Source organism: Schistocerca cancellata, chromosome 2 (genome assembly GCF_023864275.1).
Source record: "Schistocerca cancellata isolate TAMUIC-IGC-003103 chromosome 2, iqSchCanc2.1, whole genome shotgun sequence".
Taxonomy (NCBI): Eukaryota; Metazoa; Arthropoda; class Insecta; order Orthoptera; family Acrididae; genus Schistocerca; species Schistocerca cancellata.
In genome coordinates, this window is record NC_064627.1 from 880,744,511 (window position 1) to 880,769,066 (window position 24,556).

General features: G+C 43.9%; 1 protein-coding gene across 1 annotated transcript in view; it reads right to left on the reverse strand.

Moving 5' to 3' along the window:
- Positions 1 to 24,556, reverse strand: part of LOC126159513 (uncharacterized) — a 420,587-nt gene that overhangs the window by 87,879 nt on the left and 308,152 nt on the right. The window contains exon 8 of the mRNA XM_049916555.1: positions 24,174 to 24,331. Within this exon, the coding sequence (XP_049772512.1) occupies positions 24,174 to 24,331 (158 nt within the window). The remainder of the gene's footprint in view (positions 1 to 24,173; positions 24,332 to 24,556) is intronic.

A 24,556-nucleotide genomic window follows, 5' to 3' on the forward strand; every position in this document is an offset into this window, starting at 1 on the left:
CGTGAAAGCAAACCGGCAAAACTCTTACGAGACAGCGGGAGCAGCCGGACTAGTTGTAAAGTGGCGGATTTCCCAGCAGGATATGCTGTCAACCGGGCCACTTCGGGAGCGCGGCCGACAACAAAAGAAGGGTACGCGGCAAACACTTTCCCTTGCACCTGGAGCTAATGGGCGGCCGCCCCGTGCGACCCTTCCTGGAGGCGATGACCTGAGATGGGCGAGCGGTCCACCGCGTGGAAATCTATCTGCTGGCAACGCACCACACGCACACGATCGTGACGAGACGGCCGCGGTGAAACAACACAAGGGGCGTGGAGCCTTTTGACAGGTACTGTCCAGAGAAACTTGCAGACGTCAACGACGCCTATCAACATTTCCTGACGGATGCCTACTGTCAAGCGACAGTAAATCATGGTTCGATGTTCTCTGGTCGCTAAGGGTGGCACAAAAGAAGAGCCATTAAGTGTCATCCTTGCCCAGGAATATCAAACCGGCGAGCCAATTGAGGATAACTCAAGAATGTAACAACACAAAGGGCGTGGAGCCTTTTGACACATACTGTCCAGAGAAACTGGCAGACTTCAACGACGCCTATCAACGTCTCCTGACGATTGCTCACTGTCAAGCGACAGTAAATCATGGTTCGATGTTCTCTGGTCGCTAAGGGTGGCACAAAAGAAGAGCCATTAAGTGTCATCCTTGCCCAGGAATATCAAACCGGCGAGCCAATTGAGGATAACTCAAGAATGTAACAACACAAAGGGCGTGGAGCCTTTTGACACATACTGTCCAGAGAAACTGGCAGACTTCAACGACGCCTATCAACGTCTCCTGACGATTGCTCACAGTCAAGCGACAGTAAATCATGGTTCGATGTTCTCTGGTCGCTAAGGGTGGCACAAAAGAAGAGCCATTAAGTGTCATCCTTGCCCAGGAGTATCAACCTGGCGTGTCAAACGAGGATACCACACGAATTTGACAACACAAACATGGAACCAAATCGAGATGTACGTGACACGGGCCACCAAGAGAAACTTCATGAGAGGGCAGAGACGGCGGGATTGCACGCAACAGATGGACAAAAATCCCTACTGACAGCTGCGGCGACGAACCCTCCCCCCCTTCCCCTTATATTGTGCCTCGGAACAGTGGAACTACTGAGTGTGTCAGTGAACAGTGATTATACGGTTCTTAGTTCAATGCATATATGTGTGTTGCTGTCACAGAAACTTTGACTCGTGTGTTTTGCAGGGGTTCGATTTATTGGTGTTTATTAGACTGACTCTTGTATTTTGCAGGTGTTCTATTTATTGTTTTTTAGACTTTGACTCTTGTATTTTGCAGGTGTTTTATTTATTGGTGTTTTTTTTAATGTTGACTATTGTACTGTTTTATTGATCAATATTTGTTCTTGTGTGATGTATTAGATTTGTGTTATTTTGTTTCGTAAATTCATTCAAGTGGCATTGCTTCGTTTATCAGTCAGATTGCTATTCATTCTCATTGGACTGTGATCGATTAGCCTTTGCATGGGGCATATTTATTGTGAGGAACCCCTTAAGGGTAACAATCACATAATTATAGTAGTTTCAGTATAATGACACAGTGCTCATTGTTTGCTAACTAATTGAAATATAGTAGAGTGATTAAATTAGTGCCACATAGTTATTTTAATTCTACAAATTATTAGTTTTATAAGATATAGAATTTTTTTGCGATAACCACTTTGTAAAACATATTTTTTTTTCTTATCAATTTTTTTGCTTTTGCGGATTGTGCATTATAGTGTTCTGCTTTATAATACTGATGTTATTTCATGGTCTTTTTTATTTGCTGTGGCACCTTTGCTATTTTCATAAATTTTGCTTGTTAATAAACAGTCATAAATTTTCCTGTGATCAGTTGGCTCTTGCAATGAACAAATACTGGTGAACTCCATAAGGGTAACAACCAGAAATTGTTTTCATATTAATGACACAGGAACCATTGTTTTTACTTGCTGACCGAATTAGGTCTACACTATCTTTTAAATAGGTGTCACAGATTGTGTTCTTTTTTTTTTGTTTGAAATTAGTAGATTTTGAAGATTTGTTGAAATTATTGTGTTTTAGCAAGTAACTGGTGACCTTTTGCCTTTTCTTTACACCTTTGGTTTAAGTAGGGTGTGAGAAGCCTGCTTGGGAATGTCCTAGCATGGCCAGAAAATTCCCTGCACAGTCTTTTCCCGGAGCGTTGGGGTTATGAAAGGTCTCTGTTGGATTCCTTTCATGTTTAATTTCTTAAATCTATTGTCATTTACGGTATAAATTCCTCTTCTAAATTTACTGTGGCGTTTCTGACTATCTGGGAGGAGACTGAGTAGTGGAACGTGTTACTTTTACACATAAACAAGAACGATCTGTCACACTACTGCACTTTAAAACTCAGTTTATATGTAATTCATGTCACACAGTCTCATACGGAACCTACATCCACTTTCTTTTATACACTGTGTATGATAAGATACTGTCATCCCCCTTCCCTTCTGTGTGAGAGGATGAATGAGCAAATGTATTTGTAGTTGCATGCTTGAGGGTAGCAGACAAGCCTGTCTGCTAGAGAACAGTAGGACCAACGTTGGAACAGGTAGCTACGCTTTCTAAAAGCAAAGAGGTTTCTATCCTTAGTATGGTCCTGTCAGTCGGTTGTCATGTTGGTATAGGAAGCTGCCTCTCTGGTCACTTCCGTTTGTATTTGGGAAGCACGCTCGGTAGGAGCGCAGGTCAGTTGGTCCGGGGCGAGCGTCTGAAGTGGTAAGATCTCCGGCTAAGCGCGTGTCTGCTAACTCCGCAGGACAATGAATTTCTTAAGTTCAGCCTAACTGAAAATTTAATCACCTTTATTTAAGGTTTAGCTCTAAAATATCTAATGTTATCTTAAATTGCAGCGCTGTGTAATTCTCGTGTGAAGTTCAGATTATTTTCCGGTAGTTGCTTTGTCACTACTTTGTGAGTAAAGTGGAACCACGTGTTGATCAGTAACTCTAACTAAGATCAATCTTAAATGCGAATGCTTGTGTGATTATAACGTCTCGTCTTGACAATATTTTTCAATATAGCAACTTTTCTTTATGTTCAACCCACGTGGGGTGTACTTTACGAGACGAGTACCACGTGCTTATATAACTGTTTGACCCGTCAGGTTAACAGTAAGACGTTAGTAACCAGTTCGAGGTTTTTCTTTTGTAAATGGCTTTTCGATCTAATTTATTTTAATTATCAAAATTATTGTGGAGTTACACTCTTTGTGTAAACCAAGTTGACCACGTGAAGCATGTGGTTTAATCATCAAAGTAGCCCTCAGCTATTCTTTTCGCGAAGATTTCACAAAGAGTTAATATGAATTTAGTATACCAGTGTGTGGTAATTACATGACGGACAGGATTGTGCTACGAACGTAATTTCTTTGGGTGAAAATTTGAATCTGTTGGTAGTGGTTAACTTTCTCTTGCATACGTTTCAACGTTCTTTGTGTGTTGTTTTATGAATGCAGTGTTGTATGCAGTCTCCCAATCTTGGCTCCATAATTGATGTGTTCCGTAAGATTGCAATCTCACATTTTCACATTTTCACAATCCTAAATAAGGCACCAATTTAGTTAGGAATCAATTTTAATATGCTGAAATTTCAATGATCAATCTTCAAATAAATTTCCAAATATAAACTGATTTATTTCTTTTTATTTTAATTCTCTCTTTTATATATATATCACTGGTTGTCGTATGACTATTAAAAGATTATAATTAATGTTCGTCTGGTTGGGAATTTGGTAAGCTAGACAGAATACCTGGTGAAACAGTTGCTTAGTAATGCAAGATTAACTTCCCCAGACAGCTCACAGCTTCTAACCCGCTTTTATTGTCCATCAGTACCGCTTTCATAGCAAATTAAAGAAACAACGTTACAATGCCTGAAGTAGTGCTGGAGGTAACTGACACCATGAATGCTGCAGAGGTGTCCGTAAGTCCATAGGAGTACGAGGGCGTGGAGACCCCTTCAGAACAGCACATTGCAAGGCTCCCCAATTATGCTCAATAATGTTCATGTCTGGCGAGTTTGGGGGCAAGCGCAAGTGTTGAAACTCAGAAGAGTTTTCCTGGACCGCTATGTATCAATTCTGAACGAGTGGAGTGTCGCATTGTCCTGCTGGAATTGCACATGTCCTTCAGAATGCACAATGGACATGAGGGTGATCAGGCAGGGTGGTTACGTGCATGTCACCTATCAGAGTCGTATCTACACGTAACCGGGGTCCCATATCACTACAAATGCCCACGCTCCATACCATTACAGAGCCTCCAGCAACTTGAATAGTCCCATGCTGAGATGCAGGGTCCACGGATTCATGAGGTTGTCTCCATACCCGAACACGTCCGTCCGCTCGATATAATTTGAAGCGAGACTCGTAGGACCAGGCAACATGTTTCCAGTCATCAACAATCCAATGTCGGTGTTGACGGGCCCAGGCGAGGCGTAAAACTTTGTGTCGTTCAGTCATCAAGGGTACCCGAGTAGTACACGCCTCAGAAAGCTCATATCGATGATATTTCATTGAATGGTTCGCACGGCGACGCTTGCTGATGGCCCAGCATCGAAATCTGCAGCAATTTGCGGAAGAGTTTCCCCTCTGTCACGTTGAACGATTCTCTTTAGTCGTCGTTGGTCCCGATCTTGCAGGATCTTTGTCAGGGAGCAGCGATGTCGAAGATTTGATGGTTGGCCGATTTCTGATATTCACGGCACACTCGTGAAATGGTCGTACCTGAAAACCCTCACTACATCGCTGTCCCATTGCTCGTCCGCCTACTATGTCGCCACGTTCGTTAAATCTTGATAACCTGCCATTGTAGCAGCAGTAACCGATCTAACCACTGCGCCAGAGACTTATCTTATAAAGGCGTTGCCAGCCGCAGCGCCGTATTCTGCCTCTCTATTTGAAAACGCATGCTTATACCAGTTTCTTTGGCGCTTCAGTGTACGTACTGATGAAAGAATGAAAAAACCGTCTATGATGAATTGCAAAATTCGAAACCGGTAACGGTAGTTTTTGAGTAAAGTAACTTGATACCATTGCCTTTCGCGGGTAAGTGCTCTACAAACTGAGCTATCCAAGCACGACTCACGCCCCGTCCTCACAGCTTTACTTCTGCCAGTACATCGTCTCCTACATTCCAAACTTTACAGAAGCTCTCCTGCGAGTCTCGGTCCGGCACACAGTTTTTATCTGCCAGGAAGTTACATATCAGCGCACCCTCCGCTGCAGAGTGAAAATCTCATTCTGGGAACCTGATATCAAATTGTGGGTGGTTGCTGTACGTCATCTACAATTTATGTTTTTCGAAGTCCTTTTACTGTCTGACAGAATTGCAGCGTCATCAGTAATCTTGGCAATTACTATTTCTTCTCCGGGAACTGTACTCCTCAGCACGGCTGTTTTTCGTTCAGTGGCAAACTTAGGGGAAAGTCAAGGCACTGCGTTCTCCACCGAAGGTGGCGCTTCAGACCAGCGGCGACTGAGCGGCACCGAGCGCTGCAGATGGGGCTTCCGGGACGCGGCGATACGGGGGTCCTCGCACAGCCGCTGCCGCCCTGGCCGGCTGCCGGAAATCCGACCGCGCCTCAATTACTGGCAGGGGGGAGGGAGCGGGCCGCGTAATGACCTGGACGGGGCTGGGGCGCAGCTATCGGCCGCTCCATCGCGCGCCGCGACAATGGCCACGGCTGACTGATGGCTGAGGGCGCCACGCCTAATTGCCACTGCCACCCCAAAACCAGGGCGCGCCGTACTGGGCAGTGGCGTCCCAGAGATCCGCTACCTGTTGGTCACTGCGTTATCACGAACCGGCTTGGAGGCATGTTCACCTTTATGGCGAAGGAGCTCTCGTCTAGAAACTTTTATCCAGGCTACTTCGTTATGCGAGGGTTATCGTACAACGCAGTAATATCTCTATCAACCATCTGAATGATAGTCTACAGGTTTCTGGATGCGCACAATATAATAATACGGGATTACTGAGCAAAAGAACCCTACTAGTATCCAAATTCGTCCTTTATTTGAGGAGCAAATTTCTGAGAATTTCATATGTAGCACAGCATTACACTGACGTGACAGAAGATACTTCCTAATGTGGTGCCGGACCACCCTTTTCCCGGCATAGTGCAAAAGCTCAACGCGGCACACACTTAACAAGCCGTCAGAAGTGCCCTGTCAAAATACTGAGCCTTGCTGCCCCATTAGACGTCCACAACTGCGGAAGTGTTGCTGGTGAATGAAATTGTGCACGAACTGTCACCTCGATTATGTCCCACAAATATTAGATGGGATCCATGTCTGCCTATCTGGATGGCCAAATCATTCGGTCCAGTTGTCCATACTGTTCTTCAAATCAATCGCGCCCAGTGACATCATATCGTTGTTTGGGAACATGAATTTCATAAATACACTACTGGCCATTAAAATTGATACACCAAGAGGAAATGCTGATCATAAACGGGTATTCATTGGACAAATATATTATACTAGAACTGATATGAGATTACATTTTCACGCAATTTGAGTGCATAGATCCTGAGAAATAAGTGCCCAGAACAACCACCTCTGGCCGTAATAACGCCCTTGATACGCCAGGGCATTGAGTCAAACAGAGCTTGGATGGCGTGTACAGGTACAGCTGCCCACGCAGCTTCAACACGATACCACAGTTCATCAAGAGTAGTGACTGAATTGTGACGAGCCAGTTGCTCGGCCACCATTGACCAGACATTTTCAATTGCTGAGAGATCTGGAAAACGTGCTGACCAGGGCAGCAGTCGAACATTTTCTGTATCCAGAAAGCCCCGTACAGGACCTGCAACATGCGGTCGTGCATTATCCTGCTAAAAAGTATGGTTTCGCAGGGGTCGAATGAAGGGTAGAGCCACAGGTCGTGACACATCTGAAATGTAACGTCCACTGTTCAAAGTGCCGTCAATGCGAGCAAGAAGTGACCGAGACGTGTAACCAATGGCACCCCATACCATCATGCCGGGTGATACACCAGTATAGCGATGACGAATACACGCTTCCAATGTGCGTTCACCGCGATGTCGCCAAACACGGATGCGACCATCATGATGCTGTAAACACAACCTGGATTCATCCGAAGAAATGATGTTTTGCTATTCGTGCACCCAGGTTCGTCGTTGAGTACACATTCGCCGGCGCTCCTGTCTGTGATGCAGCGTCAAGGGTAACCGAAGCCATGGTCTCCGAGCTGAAAGTCGATGCTGCTGCAAACGTCGTCGAACTGTTCGTGCAAATGGTTGTTGTCTTGCAAACGTCCCCATCTGTTGACTCAGGGATCGAGACGTGGCTGCACCATCCGTTACAGCCATGCGGATAAGATGCCTGTCACCTCGACTGCTGGTGGTTCGAGGCCGTTGGGATCAAGCACGCCAGCACGACGTTCCGTAGTACCCTCCTGAACCCACAGATTCCATATTCGGCTAACAGTTATTGGATCTCGACCAACGCGGGCAGCAATGTCGCGATACGATAAACCGCAATCGCGATAGGCTACAATCTGACCTTTATCAAAGTCGGAAACGTGATGGTACGCATTTCTCCTCGTTACATGTGGCATCACAACAACGTTTCACCAGGCAATGCCGGTCAACTGCTGTTTGTGTATGAGAAATCGGTTGGAAACTTTCCTCATGTCAGCACGTTGTAGGTGTCGCCACCGGCGCCAAACTTGTGTAAATGCTCTGAAAAGCTAATCATTTGCATATCGCAGTATCTTCTTCCTGTCGGTTAAATTTCGCGTCCGTAGCTTGTCATCTTCGTGGTGTAGCAATTTTAATGGCCAGTAGTGTACAAATGGTCTCCAAGTAATTGAACATAACTATTTCTAGTCAATGATCGGTTCAGTTGGACCAGAGCACCCAGTCCATTCCATGTAAACACATTAAAGGCCATTATGGAGCCACCACCAGCTTGCGCAGCGCCTTGTTAATAACTTGGGTCCATGGCTTCGTGGCGTCTGCGCCACTCGAACCATACCATCAGCTGTTACCAGATGAAATTTTGACTCATCTGAGCAGCCAACGGTTTTCCAGTCATCTATGACCTACATGGTCACGAGACCAGGAGAGGCACTGCAGGGAATCTTGTGCTGCTAGCAAAGATACTCGCGTCGGTCGTCTGCTGCCATATCCCAATGTAGCTAGACTTCGCCGCACTATCGTATAGGATACGTTCCTCTTACGTCCTGCATTGAGTTCTGCGGTTATTGCACACAGTATTCTTTGTCCGTTGGCACTGATAACTCTACGCAAACACCGCTGCTCTTGCTCGTTGAGAGAAGGCCGTCGGTCATTTTGTTGTCCGTGATGAAAGGCAGTGTCTGAAATTTGGTACTCTCGACACACTGCTGACATTGTGGATCTCGGCAAATTGTATTCCCTAACGATTCTCGAAGTGCCCCATGCGTCTAGCTCTAACTATCATTCTGCGTTCAAAGTCTCTTAGTTACAATCGTGCGGCCATAACCACATTGGATTCCTTTTCGCACGAATCATGTAAGTACAAACGACAGCTCTGCCAAAACACTGCTCTTTTATGTCTTGTGTACACGATGCTACCGCCAGCAGTATACCTGCATATCGTTGACCCACGACTTTTAGCACCCCAGCACATGTGGAATTCAGTACGATAAAACCAAAGCGTTTTACTTGCAGTGCTATAGAAGGGCGTCGAAAAGTAGTCAGACTAATAAGGTAAGAAATGAAGAGATTCTCTGAAGAAACATCGCCGAAAACAACATATGAAGAAGACTGACTACAAGCAGGGACCCGACGATAAGATATCTGTAAAGATTCAGAGAATTACTTCTACAATACTACATGTTGCTGAAGAGGGTGAAAGCAATAGGGAAGAGTGGTACGGGATTATTTCCAACAAAAAATTGTGGTCACTGGGCGCAAGCGCTAGTCTGAGATGAAGAGGTAGGCACAGCGAAGTAAGTCGTGACGAACCACATGAAGCATCAGGCCAAACAGAAGTCTGAAGATGGAAAGGGGAGGTATTTCAGCAGCTTCCGCAACAGTCCTCTTCAGGCTCCGAGAACAGATTTCTTTTCGTGCAATTTAGACCCCATGGCAACGGCCTTGTCGCAGTGGATACACCGGTTCCCGTGAGATCATTGAAGATAAGCGCTGTCGGGCGTGGTCGGCACTTGGATGGGTGACCATCCAGGCCATCATGCGCTGTTGCCATTTTAGGGGTGCACTCAGCCTCGTGATGCCAATTGAGGAGCTACTCGACCGAATAGTAGCGGTTTCGGTAAAGAATACCGTCATAACTACCGGGAGAGCGGTGTGCTGACCCCACGACTCTGCTATCCGCATCCTCCACTGAGAATGACAAGGCTATCGGATGGTCCCGGTAGACCACTCGTAGCCTGAAGACGGAGTGAGTGCTATTTGGACCCCAACTAGAGAGTGAACGCACACGCTGTGTGCTGGCCTATCAGTGTTCCTCGGCGCAGTTGAACGATAAAACAGTCAACAGATATTAAAAAACGGGAAGGGTATGCGTTAACACCAAGAAGCCACACACGAAGAATGTTTTATAGCCTTTGCTTGTTTATAGGCCCGTTCGTATGAATAAAGATGGAGCCCTGAGATTATTTTCGGAAACTAATGAAATCAGCTGTTCACAGTGGGGCTGAGGATGGAGGTTCAGTATTAATTTGAAGAAAACAAAACCGCATAATGGATACTGACTAGTAACAAGTGTTTCCAGGAGTAGTTGTCGGTAGTTATCAAAAATATTCATCTTCCTCCCTTCCTCCCTCCCTCAGCAGGCAGCAGCACAGATTCTTTCTGGCGGATACCACGCTTTACCTAAGTTATAGCTACTCTTCGAGTAAGTAAATTTTCCGCCACACGAAACTCGATTGCCTCGTTTATTACACTGTTCCAGAGCTCATCCGGTTAGCCGTACTTTCAAATACGCTCGCCGTCAGTTATACGCCGCGGCGTTTCCTACAGCCGCCACCGCGGCACAAGGGCGCTGCCACGAACGATTATGCCGCTGCCAATAGGATGCAAGCACCCCCTCTCCGGGGACTCCAGCGGAGGGTGTACTTGAGTTTGAACATTCATGCATTGGCTCCATTTTGTGTGTTTGCCAGTTGAATAACATTTACAGACTTTCGTTGCGTACTGAGTAGTTATTGTATTGAAGACTAATTTCTAAACATCCGATATCTGTGTATGTTTCAACAAAAAATGGTTCAAATGGCTCTGAGCACTATGGGACTTAACAGCTATGGTCATCAGTCCCCTAGAACTTAGAACTACTTGAACCTAACTAACCTAATGACATCACACAACACCCAGTCATCACGAGGCAGAGAAAATCGCTGACCCCGCCGGGAATCGAACCCGGGAACCCGGGCGCGGGAAGCGAGAACGCTACCGCACGACCACGAGCTGCGGACTATGTTTCAACATTCAAAGCCACTGTTAGCAATTGACACTGGAACTACAGCGACCTAGTTATGCATTATTTTTACTGTTTGACACTAGATGTAGAATAAATTAATATCGGCATTCTCTGTTCATGAACAGCATCTCTTCCTCGTTCCTGTATTCACTATAGAACCACACGTGTGCAAGGAAGTTATAACATTGTAAGTATGCTGTTTAGGTTTTCTTATTGGTAACGCCACATAGCGCTCTGTATGAAAAATCACTGCCTGTGCTGTGTGCAGTCTGTGGCTAGTTTGCATTGTTGTCTGCCATTGTAGTGTTGGGCAGATGGATGTGAACAGCGCGTAGCGTTGCGCAGTTGGAGCAGTGGTGGATGTGGGGAAGTGAGATGGCGGATTTTTGAGAATGGATAATCTGGAGGTGTGTCCATCAGGAACAGTACATTTGTAAGAATAGATGTCATGAACTGCTATATATATTATGACTATTAAGATAAATACATTGATTGTTCTCTATTAAAAGCCTGTGGATGAAGCTGTTGTATTTGACCAAAAACGGAATCTCTGCAGTGCCCTCGATATGTTGCACGGCTCTGTCGTGGTGAGAACCGTGTTCTTTGTAGTTATGAATAAACTATGTTGGAGCTAAGAGAATTGGAACGTGAGATAATTACTGGTGTTCGTATGGTGGATGCTTCCCTAACAAAGGTAGCCGAAGTGTTCGGTGCTTCAAGAGGCACCGTATCGAAGATTTACACCGTATACAGGGAAAGCGGAGAAACGTCATCTGCTAAATCACAGAGCAGACGAAATTGTGCTCTGAGGGAGCGTAACAAGACGATCATTGCAGAGGACTGTGACGAAAAATAAGGGGATGACAGCTGCAGATCCGAATGTCTCAATCGCGAACGCTGTCAGCCTAAAACAACACGAAGGGAACGTCATAATCAGGGCACTGGAGGGTGAGCTGGAATTCCAAAACCACTAATCAGTGATGGCAGTTCCCATAACTGGTCAACCTGGTGCCGAAGCCAAAACTCCTGGAATAGGGAGCAATGTAACAAAGTCAGGTAGTCGGACGAGTCCTGTTTTACACTGTTTTCAGCTTCTGGCCGTGTTTAACGCCCAAGAGTGAAACATGAATGGGTTCGGTGATGATTTTGCCAGACATATCGTGGTATTCCATAGACTAAGAGTTATGTGACCATTTTGGCTGATCAGATCCAACCCACGGTACAACGTTTGTTTCACAATGTCGATTCTGTGGTCCAAGACAAGAGGGCCCACTTCCACATAGCTCGTTCGTCCAGGACTGGTTTTGTCAGAACGACGATGAAATGTCGCATATCGCCTCTCCCCTGAGCCCTACAGTCATCAGATTTCAATGTTGTCGAGCTTTTATGACCTGCTGTGGAGAGAAAGGTGCGTGATCGCTATACACCTCCACCATAGTTTCTTTACTACTTTCTTGCAGGAAGCATGGTATAAGATTGCCTCGCAAACCGTACACGACTTACATTTACACATTCAGGGACGACTGGAAGCTGGTTTGAATGCCAACAGGTTTCCTACACCGTATTAGGCCAGGTAATGTGCTGTGTTTTTGGTGTTCCATGTTTTTTACCCACCTCTTGTACAGCAGATATCGTGTTAATATTTACCCGATCTTTGCGCCAGTGTACAGAAGGTGTGCGACTTTGGCTTATCCTTTATTTGTGTAGGTTGTCTTTGCAGTGCGTTGCTGGGCGTCCTATAACTGCTTTTCTAAGTGATCGTTCTTCCGGATGACTCTCCTCAAATGTCTCATTTCTTTAGCGAGTCAACCCCTGGTAGCTGAGTCGTCAGCGCGATGGATTGTCATACCTATAGACCCGCGTTCGATTCTCGGCTGGGTCAGAGATTTTCTCCGCTCAGGTACTGGGGTGTTGTGTTACCTTATCATCATCATTTCATCCCCATCAACACGCAAGTCGCCGCAGTGGGGTCAACTCGAAAGACTTGCACCAGGCGAACGGTCTACTAGACGGGAGGCCCTAGCCACACGGCATTTCCATATTTATTTAGCGAGGCTTTGTTCGTCTGACAGCGTGCATACTCTGTGAATCACTGTTATAACCACACAACTCGTGTCTGAGGCTCGTGGTTATATTATTTATTTTATTTACAAGTCAGGTTCCGTAGGACCAAAATGAGGAGCAAATCTCTAGGGTCATGGAACGTGTCAGTACAAGAAATTACCACATTGAAGTAAGACAAAAACAATATGTTTATGAACCCGAAAGAAGTCAAGCCAGAAGATTAAGTAAACGCAATCAACAATACAACAAGAATCAGCTAAATTTTCAAGGAGCTCGTCGATAGAATAAAAGGAGTGGCCCATGAGGAAACTCTTCAGTTTGGATCGGAAAGCGCGTGGATTACTGCTCAGATTTCTGAATTCTAGTGGTAGCTTGTGGAAAATGGATGCAGAAGTATACAGCAGTTAAGGATGTCCGATCCAAATGCAGGTTTGATTTCTGCCGAGTATTAACTGAGTGAAAGCTGCTTATTCTTATAAACTAGTACTTATAAAAACAGTTATAGGACGCCGAGCAACGCACTGCAAAGAGAACCTACACAAATAAAGGATAAGCCTTCTGCACGCTGGTGCAAAGATCGCGTACATATTAACACGATATCTGATGTACAGGGGATAGGTAAAAATCATGGGACACCAAAAACACAGCACATTAGTCTACTTCGTTTTTTTATTCGCTTGTGTAGTATGGTATTATAATTTGGGGTAGCTCTTCCCATTCTAAAATGATATTTTTGGCTCAGAAACGGGCCGTTCGGGCAATAAGTGTAAGTTCACGAACCTCCTCTCGACCTCTGTTCACGAGTCTGGGTATTTTGACATTGTCCTCTCAATATATATATATATATATATATATATATATATATATATATATATATATATATATATATATATGGTATTATATTTTGGGGTAGCTCTTCCCATTCTAAAATGATATTTTTGGTTCGGGCAATAAGTGTGAGTTCACGAACCTCTTCTCGACCTCTGTTCAAGAGTCTGGGTATTTTGACATTGGCCTCTCAATATATATATATATATATATATATATATATGGTATTATATTTTGGGGTAGCTCTTCCCATTCTAAAATGATATTTTTGGTTCGGGCAATAAGTGTGAGTTCACGAACCTCTTCTCGACCTCTGTTCAAGAGTCTGGGTATTTTGACATTGGCCTCTCAATATATATATATATATATTTTGAGAGGCCAATGTCAAAATACCCAGACTCGTGAACATATATATATATATATATATATATATATATATATATACCCAGACTCTTGAACAGAGGTCGAGAAGAGTTTCGTGAGCTCACACTTATTGCCCGAACCTAAAATATCATTTTACAATGGGAAGAGCTACCCCAAAATATAATACCATACTACACAAACGAATAAAAGAAACAAAGTAGACTAATTTTCGTATCGAACGATTACTCGCGTCAGATACCTTTCGAATAGTAAAAATGACAAATGCTGTCTCTGAACAAGATCCTGAACATGGGGTTTCCACGACTGTTTATTATCTTTCTGAACACCTAGATATTAGAACTGTTCAGTTTCACTAATCATACGCCCATTCTGTGAAATTAAAACATCGGGTTTTGTTGAATTGTATGTTAGAAACTGTGCACTACTTGAAACCGAGCCAATGTTGCACAAAACATCCTTTACTACCAAGCTAGTGACATCAGCAAACAGAGATATTTTAGAGTTACCTGTAACACTAGACGGCATATCATTTATATAAGTAAGGAACATGAATGAGGCATCCCCTACTTGACCGTACACCACTCAGACCCCACATCACACCAGTTCTCAACATGTGAATAACGACCTCTTGCTGTCAGTTGCTAAAGTTTGATGTTACTCCCAGTATTCCATAATGGTCAAACTTCTGGAGCAATATTTTTTGATCAACAAAGACAAACGCCTTAGTTAATTAAAAAAATAATGCCTTGCGTTCGAAACCTTTTCTTTAATCCATCCAGTACCTCAGAGAAAAGTGAATATAGCGCTTTCATTTGTTAAAGGACTTCTAAAGCCGAACTGTACATTTGATAGCAAATCGTGTGATACAGAATGATCAATTATCCTTACATACAAAGTCTTTTAAATAACTTTAGCAAACAATGATTCCAATAGAAATAGGTCTAAAATTGTCTACATTATCCCTTTCTCCCTTTTTATAAAGCGGCTTTACTACTGAGTACTTCAATCGCTCAGGAAACGGACCATTCCTAAAGGAAAAAATACAAATGTGACTTAATACAGGGCTAACATGTGCAGCACAGTACTTTAATATTCTGCTAGGCACTTCATCATATCCATGAGAGTCCTTATTTATTGACTCAGTTTCCCCCTTTTCTGTATCACAGAGGAGTATTTCAGACATCAATCTCGGAAAGGCATTTGCTAAGAGACTTATATGATACCCTGTAGAAACTAATTTTTTTTAAATTCATCTTCAATGCTCAGAGAATGATTTTTAAATCCTGTACATATATTTGATATATCAGTAACAGAAATATTTTTACTACGAACTGACTTTATATCGTGGGCCTTGTGCTGCTGACCAGAGACTTCCTTTATAACTGACCATATGGTTTTAATTTTATCCTGTGAATTAGCTATTCTGTTTGCGTACCATATATTCTTTGCTTTCTAATAACATTTTTCAGCATCTTACAGTACTGTTTGTAATGGTATGAGGTGCCATTGCTTAGACGTCTCGGTCACCTCTTTCTCGCATTGACGACACTTTGAACAGTGGACGTTACATTTCAGATGTGTTACGACCTGTGGCCCTGCCCTTCATTCGATCCTTGCGAAACCCCACATTTCAGCAGGATAATGTACGACCGCATGTTGCAGGTCCTGTACGGGGCTTTCTGGATACAGAAAATGTTCGACTGCTGCCCTGCCCTGGCCAGCAAATTGTCCAGATCTCTCACCAATTGAAAACGTCTGGTTAATGGTAGCCGAGCAACTGGCTCGTCACAATACGCCAGTCACTACTCTTGATGAACTGTGATATCGTGTTGAATCTGCATGGGCAGCTGTACCTGTACACGCCACCCAAGCTATGTTTGACTCAATGCCCAGTCTTATGAAGGCCGTTATTATGGGCAGAGGTGGTTGTTGTGGGTACTGATTTCCCAGGACCTATACACCCAAATTGCGTGAAAATGCTATCACATGTCTGTTCCAGTATAATATATTTGTGTAATGAATACCCGTTTATCATCTGCATTTCTTCTTGGTTTAGCAATTTTAATGGCCAGTAGTGTACTAACAGAATGCCCATCTAGTAATTAAGAAGGAATAAAAATATTGTCTATGGCTGTGCTATTCTTCCCCTGCACCCTAGTAATTGAAAAAAAAACACAATCTGCGTCAGATCATATGAATTTAGGAGATCTACCAACGTCCTTTTCCTTGCACAGTGATATACAAACTTGATATTGAAGTCACCACATATAACTAATTTCTGGTACTTCCTATAAAGTGAATCAAGAACCCTCTCTAGCTTGAGGAGAAATGCTCTGAAGTGAAAGTTAGGGGACCTATAAGCAACAAGAATGAGAAGTTTAGTTTCACTAAATTCAACTGCCCCAGCGCAACATTCCAATATCTGTTCCGTGCAGTGCCGTGATACTTCTATGGACTCAAAAGGAATACTGTTTTTTACGTACATGCCACTCCCCCACCCTGCAAGGAACTACTTGAAAAACAGGCCACTAATATGTATCCTGGTAAAGGAAGCCTCTGAATTGTCAAACTATTTAAGTGCTGCTCCGATATACCAATAACTTCAGAGTCAACATCTAGAAGCAGTACACCAACTTTATCTCTATTACGTCTTATATTTTGATGAAATATGCTGATTCCTTCTCTACTTGCTTGGAAACATGAAGGTGAACCCTTGGTTAGCAGGTATACCTATCAGGCGACTTCAATCTAAAAAAGGTGCAGCTCTAAAACCAACTACTATAGGAATTTTTCCATGAGTGATCCCACCACCAACCACTACGGTGTCACCAATAAGCTTTGTCAATCTCCCCTTCCCATACCTATTGAAGTGCAGGCCATGCCTAGTGAAACCCTATCCATTGACAGAGTCAACTGGCACCACTGAAATATGACTCATTCCCTCTGCCATCAGTGCCCTCTCCAGCCCCATGCTAACGCGCCTAGCAGCCGCATTAAGATGAGGCCGATCATGACGTTGAAACAGTTGCACGAAATGCACATTAGTGCCACATCTTTGAGTAGCTATCTTTACCAAGCTATCTTTACCTGCATCATACTCACCGTTCCTACCTTGACTGTTCCCTGCTCCACTCACAATCACTACCTGATTCTCCTTCGTAAAATTCCAACTTCTCTCCCCTACGCTGTCAGTCATCTGAGACAACCATGCATCTACATCTACATCTACATCTACATCTACATACATGCTCCGCAATCCACCATACGGTGCGTGGCGGAGGCTACCTCGTACCACAACTAGCATCTTATCTCCCTGTTCCACTCCCAAACAGAACGAGGGAAAAATGACTGCCTATATGCCTCTGTACTAGCCCTAATCTCTCCTATCTTATCTTTGTGGTCTTTCCGTGACATATAAGTCGGCGGCAGTAAAATTGTACTGCAGTCAGCCTCAAATGCTGGTTCTCTAAATTTCCTTAGTAGCGATTCACAAAAAGAACGCCTCCTTTCCTCTAAAGACTCCTACCCGAGTTCCTGAAGCATTTCCGTAACACTCGCGTGATGATGAAACCTACCAATAACAAATCTAGCAGCCCACCTCTGAATTGCTTATATGTCCTCCCTCAATCCGACCTGATAGGTATCCCAAACGCTCGAGCAGTACTCAAGAATAGGTCGTATTAGCGTTTTATAAGCGGTCTCCCTTACAGATGAACCACATCTTCCCAAAATTCTACCAATGAACCGAATACGACTATCCACCTCACAATGGCTTCACAATGCTGGTGACATGGTACTCACTCCCCAGCACTTCCTGCAACTGCTGGCCCAACCTTGCTAACTACCCAGCAGCAGAATCTTCTTCTTTCTGTTAGGCTTTGCAACTGACGTAGGCCCCCTAACTGCTCAGGACTGCTGCATGTTTTCTACACCTACAGCTACAAGAGGCTCCTCTCCACTCTGACAGTTGGTCAGATCTATTGCACATACGCTAAGTATAACTTTCTGAATATCTCCTTCTCCTAGCTGTCTTCTTTCCAAATGCCTGTTCCCATTCCCCACCACCCTTCACCCTCCTCAACCTATCTACTTCCTCCTTTACGTATTGTAACTGCACATGAAGGGCACAGATCTTACGCTCCTCCTCGTCTATCAACTTATTTCTACTATAGATTCTGCATTCCCAGGAGAGGACCACTCTAGAATGTCCACTGGCTTCCCCACTGCATTCCCCCCCCCCCCCCCCCACGAAAATATTTTGAACAAATCCCACACCGTACCTCACTACTCACGAACCTGCGACAGAGCCCACACTTCTCACTCATGGTAAAATTTTACAGTTACTGAAAACGACTATACATCCACGTTACCTTAGTTCAGTTACACCAGTAGAACTATTTGTAGAACTAACAAATGGTTCAAATGGCTCTGAGCACTATGGGACTTAACATCTATGGTCATCAGTCCCCTAGAACTTAGAACTACTTAAACCTAACTAACCTAAGGACATCACACACATCCATGCCCGGGGCAGGATTCGAACCTGCGACCGTAACAGTTACGCGGTTCCAGACTGAAGCGCCTACAATCGCACGGCCACACCGGCCGGCGTATAACTAACAATAGGGCTCTCGAAAGTCGCTCTCTGCTAATAAAGCAACTACTTGTAGTAATACTACGAAATCACGATTACTACCTATACCAACAAAATTTCACAAAATTTCTAGCTAAAACCAAAAATTCAAGCGGCTACTGGAAGAGTCAACGAATTTAAAACAGTTAATGAAAATTTTACTGAGATATTTCACTATAAACGATAAGAAACTTCAACTGAAAACTAAAGCACGAACTTTACTAAACGACCACTACGCACAGAAAACTCTAAAAAACATAGCGAGCGAACGTTTCCAAAAGTTTATTACATCGTTATTTCGCCACAAATAGCACGAAACACTGCTGAAAACTGTCAAATTTAATAACTGTATAACAGTGCACAAATAACTTCGTCAGTACTTAGCTTTCCGCTACATCTGCAACTGCACGCCGCAAAATGTTAACACAATACTGAGGCGTGAGGCCTGGACGTACGATGTAAGCACAATCACGAATAACAGACCACTCGAGTCAATACCACAGGAGGAAAGACTTAGATTAATGTAAATCCCCTAATAAGTTACTTTTACAGCAAATATTGACACAAATAAACTTTAAAATAAGTATCTGAAGGCTAAAACTTTATAAAATATAAGCACTTTCAACAGCAGTCCAGCACATATAAATGAAGGGAACTATACATTCTCAGATGCCTAAAGATCGATGATTCAGTCTTCCGAAAATGTGATGTAGGCGAATTTCATCTTTCGTCTATCTCTGACCGAATTGTTAACATTTTGCTTTCTGGCTATGTACCTCTGTTTAAAAAAAAAATTGCTTATCTTGTAAGATTACTGAGTCACAAGTGGATTCCGTCGTATCCTGTCAATAGCTGGAAGTAACAGAGGGTGAATATTTGCAGCAGAACCATCAGATCAAACACATTGCAAGATTGTATATATTAGTAGAATTTGCAAAAGTGGTGTTTACTTTAGAAAGTAAGAAAACAAAAAAACTACTTGTACGATTCGCACTGGAGTCCGGCTCCAGTGCCACACTAAGAGGTGCCATCAAGGACATACAAAGAAAGGCAGAGAGAATGTTGACAGGTCTGGTTGTATCGTGAGGCACGTTTACAGACTTCAACTACTGGACATTCAAAGACAGACTACTAATAAGGTAGCTACTTTTGTTTGTGAGGTCTTAGTCTCTGTAGTTGCTACATAATAGCTTAAAGTATTTTAAACCCGACTATGCAACCACTGAGAGGTGCTGTATGTTTTAACATACGCGTTTTGTATTGTTGGGTCAAAATACGAAAGTGGTAGCAATTTCGTCTGTTTTCTGCTTATATCCTGAAGCACGTTTTTTTAGTCATATTGCATTTGTAGCTCAGCTCTTTAGCATACTTTCACTTTCATTTTCATTTGTTGACGTAAAATAAACTAAATAGTGCACAAGCATACACATACATGTCCGTTTAAGTTTCTATGATTATACCTGTGTTATTTCTAAGGTAACTATGACGTAATAGATACCATATGTGTGAAACCGTGGTCCGGTGTGAGAGAGGGCCATTAGGCCCTAATCAATAAGTTCAAACAAGTAAGTACATAAATTAAATTAAAATAAATATACTTTATATGATTAGTGGGAAGCACGGAAGGAAAGGAGATTATGGTTTAACGTTCCGGCGACATCGAGGTCATTAGAGACGGAGCATAAACTCGGATTGTGTCAAAGATGTGGAAAGAAATAGGCATTGCCATTCCCACGGATCCATTTTCTTGGAGTGATTTACGGAAATCTTGGAAAAAACAAAATCTTCATGGCCGAACGGGGATCTGAACTGTCGTCCAGAATGCATCCAGTGTGCCTTCTCACTCGGTGATTTGTTGTGACGGAGTATAAACTCGGATAGTGTCAAAGATGTGGAAAGAAATAGGCATTGCCATTCCCACGGATCCATTTTCTTGGAGTGATTTACGGAAATCTTGGAAAAAACAAAATCTTCATGGCCGAACGGGGATCTGAACTGTCGTCCAGAATGCATCCAGTGTGCCTTCTCACTCGGTGATTTGTAGAACAAACGCCACTGAATGTAGATGTTGTCTTTTTAGTTTCAGGTCTCTCTTCCTCAGTCACAATTTTACAATTAATATGAGGACTATGCCGTTAATCGTCCTCTAGCCACCATAAAAACTTTCTCACATAAACCGTACACGAGCTCCCTTCCCAGTACCATAATACACAGCTGTAGTAAAGTAATAATTGGACCTCTCACGGACTCTCCCACAACATACAACACAAAAACACACAATTTGGGTCCTACACTCTCCCTTCTACTTTCCATTCCCTTTTCCGCTCCTTTCGTACTGTCCTAGACAGTTTAAAAAGATATTACACACACACATAAGCTCACACACACATAGAGAGAGAGAGAGGGATGGAGGGAGAGAGATGGTAGCATACGTAGAAACAGAAAGCTTGAAAAGCGTCATAGCTTTTCATGTTTATAATTAAAGGAGACAATTGCTTTTACAGTCGGTCATTAGTTTGTTGCAATATACGAAGTGTGATGGAGGTGAATTATTGTGTCATTAACGTCGGTAAAGGGCTATGATTCTTCTCTTTGCAAACTTGGGACACTTCGTGCATGAAAGGAAATGTTCTGATGCGTTCGTAGCTGGGAAGCCAGGTGGACACAGGTAGTGCGCCCAAGGGCGAGCGGCGGTCGCGCGCCCACGTCGGCACGCTCCACAGAGGGCACGCCCCCAGAGGATTAGCGACAGACGAAGACGCTGCATACATTAACACGCTGCCAAGGGAAGCCGTGGACATTCGCACGTGTGCCCGAGGCAGTGGAAACTATACACTTATAGTGAAAAACAGTTTTGTCACCATTCTAGGTAACGCGGACAGAGCAGCGAGTTGAATAGCAGCAGCACGACTTGGGTGTCCAAGAATCTCAAGTGGCCCGGGGAATTTTGGCTGTTTCCCGCGAGCAGAACACCTGGGAACGTAGCGGCAATACTCAAAGGGAGAAGTCCTGGTTTATTTGTATACTCTGTCTCACACAGGGTATCGCTCTCTTTTCCTCGCGGAATGCGACGGCAAGGAGGGAGGAAATTTTGAAACGGGCCTCTTCATTGGCAAGAATCTCATGTTCGCTTTGAAAAATAGTACGAGCTACGTAATTTGCGGAAGGGCGGAGACAAGACGCTGGAGGGGAGCGGCTCTCTCTCTCTCTCCAGGTGCGAGGAGCGCACTAGTATTAGGGATTCCGAATTTTGCTTCGGAGGAGGCCGGATTTCACTCTTGACTGCTTCCGATAAGTCGCAACGATTCTCTTATCGCGTGTCATGAGACAATGCATTTTGTATTCGTCGCAAACAGCGTAGAGAGCAAAGTTTGTAAGATCCAAGTAGGCGGGCTTCACTCACTGTGCGCGTTATCAAGAGCTTAATTCAGGATCACAGTTTTTGAGCTTTGTTCAGTTTCACGTAGGTTTGCACTTGCAGATGGACACTTACCGTCGTCCAGTAATGATAACTTTCAGTAGCAGGTTTTGGTCACTATATTCAGCGTAGGGCATGTTAGACGCTCTCAACTACGTCGCCGGCAGAGTCTTGATGCTGCCGCACGCAATCAGCCGAATCCATCGCCACGCTGACCACGCTGTGAACACGGTAATACAGAAAACGCCCACTTTCCTAGCTGTGCATTCTTCTTTCACTTTCTTCAATTTCCTTGCAATGTGTTAGATGCTCATAAAGACGCAAGGCACAATATTCAGCGTTTTCTGGGTAAGAGAGTCATATGTTCAGCTGTTCTTTTTTATTCCTTCTCATTTATTACACCAGGTCAACCCGTCTCGTGTAATTTATTTATATGTTAAACTAGAATGAAGTCATACAATGCTCATGTTAAAAGGCAAATACCAGGGCAGGCACCTTATATAATTCACTTGTTGTGAGCTCTTGGTGCCAATTCAATTATATTTGTTGTTGTTTTATTATGATACTTTCTACAGTATCTGGCGACCCAAATTTTTTACTTTTCTTTACCATTATTTGAGTAATTTGTGTGTGATTGCTTAATGAATTTGATAAAATTTCAATAATTATTGCATATACAGTTTAATGCAGTTTCACTGGATAAACCACTTATATGTTGAACAACACTCCTAGCATTTCATTTATAGAATCTAAATAAAATTCAAACCTCTTTCTCCCTCCCACACGAGGTATCTTGCAAGCAGAACAGCAAGACCTATCAATAGGCATGCCGTCACTGCCACGAAAACCAAACAAAAGATGTTCGCACTCCATACGATGGAAATAAACGTGAAGCACACGTAACCACGAATTGAATGTGGATATTTGAAGTAAAACATGCAAACTAGAAATTAATTATGCCTATTCTCCAAACACTACTATCGCTCTTTCCAGGGAATTTGTGTGACAAATCTCCTTGTCGGGATTCGTGGGGAGTGTTCAACTGTTTCCATCACGACATGTTCAAGCGAGGGTGTCATTCGCGTAGGCCTAACCGCTCCTGCAGCATGTACGAAGCTCACAGTTTCTCGGAGGCGCTGTCGCCCGTTGTAGCTGCGTGGTCAAAGGCGCCTTGCCAAGGTTCGCGTGGCTTCCTCCTGTCAGAGGTTCGAGTCCTCCCTCGGCATGGGTGTTTGTCTGTTGTACGTAGCGTAAGTTAGATTAGATTAAGTAGTGTGCCAGCCTACGGACCGATGACCTCGGAAGATTGGTCCCTTAGGAACTTACCATAAATATCCTAAATTTCGGAGGCGTTGATGCACCTCTGTAAACATTCGATTCTCGGGATTCCGTCTGGCGGGGGTACGCTTCTTGATACAAGCGTGCAGCCTAACGTGTGTTACCACTGCACTACCACACATGATAAGGGTATCCGCATACTCCTCGTTACTATAATGTTCCACGGGTACATTACAACTGACTTTCCGCAGACAACTGACATGTCTGGCACTTTGTGTACTGTACTATTTTATCCATTTTGTTTGCCACTCCACGTCTTGGATGTGTAAACAAAGACCATACCACGGACCGGCATGATGTCAGTAGAGACTGATAACCTAAAGAGTTGCAGTTATCTTTCTAGTATCACATACATTCAACTGTATGCGATTGCGCCATTAGTTATGATACACACTGTATAACGATTCGTATAACTATTCGTATACAGGGACTTACACTTCACGAGTGTAATCTTTCGTCTGCGGGGTCTCAATTACAGAAGTAAAAATGTCGTGTGACTAGGGCCACCCGACGGGTAGACCGTTCGCCGGGTGCAAGTCTTTCGATTTGACGCCACTTCGGCGACTTGAGCGTCGATGGGGATGAGATGATGATGATTAGGACAGCCGGCCGGAGTGGCCGAGCGGTTCTAGGCGCTTCATCCGGAACGCGCGACCGCTACGGTCACAGGTTCTATCCTGCCTCCGGCATGGTTGTGTGTGATGTCCTCATTTTAGTTAGGTTTAAGTAGTTCTAAGTTCTAGGGGACTGATGACCTCAGCTGTTAAGTCACATAGTGCTCAGAACCATTTGAACCATTTTGACTAGGACAACACAATACCCAGTCCCTCAGCAGAGAAAATCTCCGACCCAGCCGGGAATCGAACCCGAGCCCTGAGGATTGACATTCTGTCGAGCTGACCACAGTTTACATTGTGCATCATGCGCATCTGATGGCGAGTACAACAACAAGCAGACAAGGTGTGGTGGGTGGTGACGTACCCAGTCTTGGCGAAGTTGGTCCACAGCGTCATGACGTTCTCGGAGAGGATCCTCTCTGAAGGCGTGAAGATGTGCGGGTGTTGGTGGCGGCTCCCCTCCACGGGCGCACCGAACACGTACGCCAGTTCCTCGCCGCTTATGCTACCTTGCGGCTTGGACTGAAACACAGAAACACTGCCGTGGAAATCCGAAGTCGCTTCAGCTGAAAATGAGAAAAGTAGTTGTCTCCGTGCTATCATGTTGCATATTTACTGATGACAGCATTCTTGGCTACAAAATTTCGGTTTTTCACATCATTTTATTAACACTGGCCGATGTAAGATGATCATAGTTAATCGACATTAGTAATCAAATGAAGTATGAAGTACTCTTGTGTCCGAAGA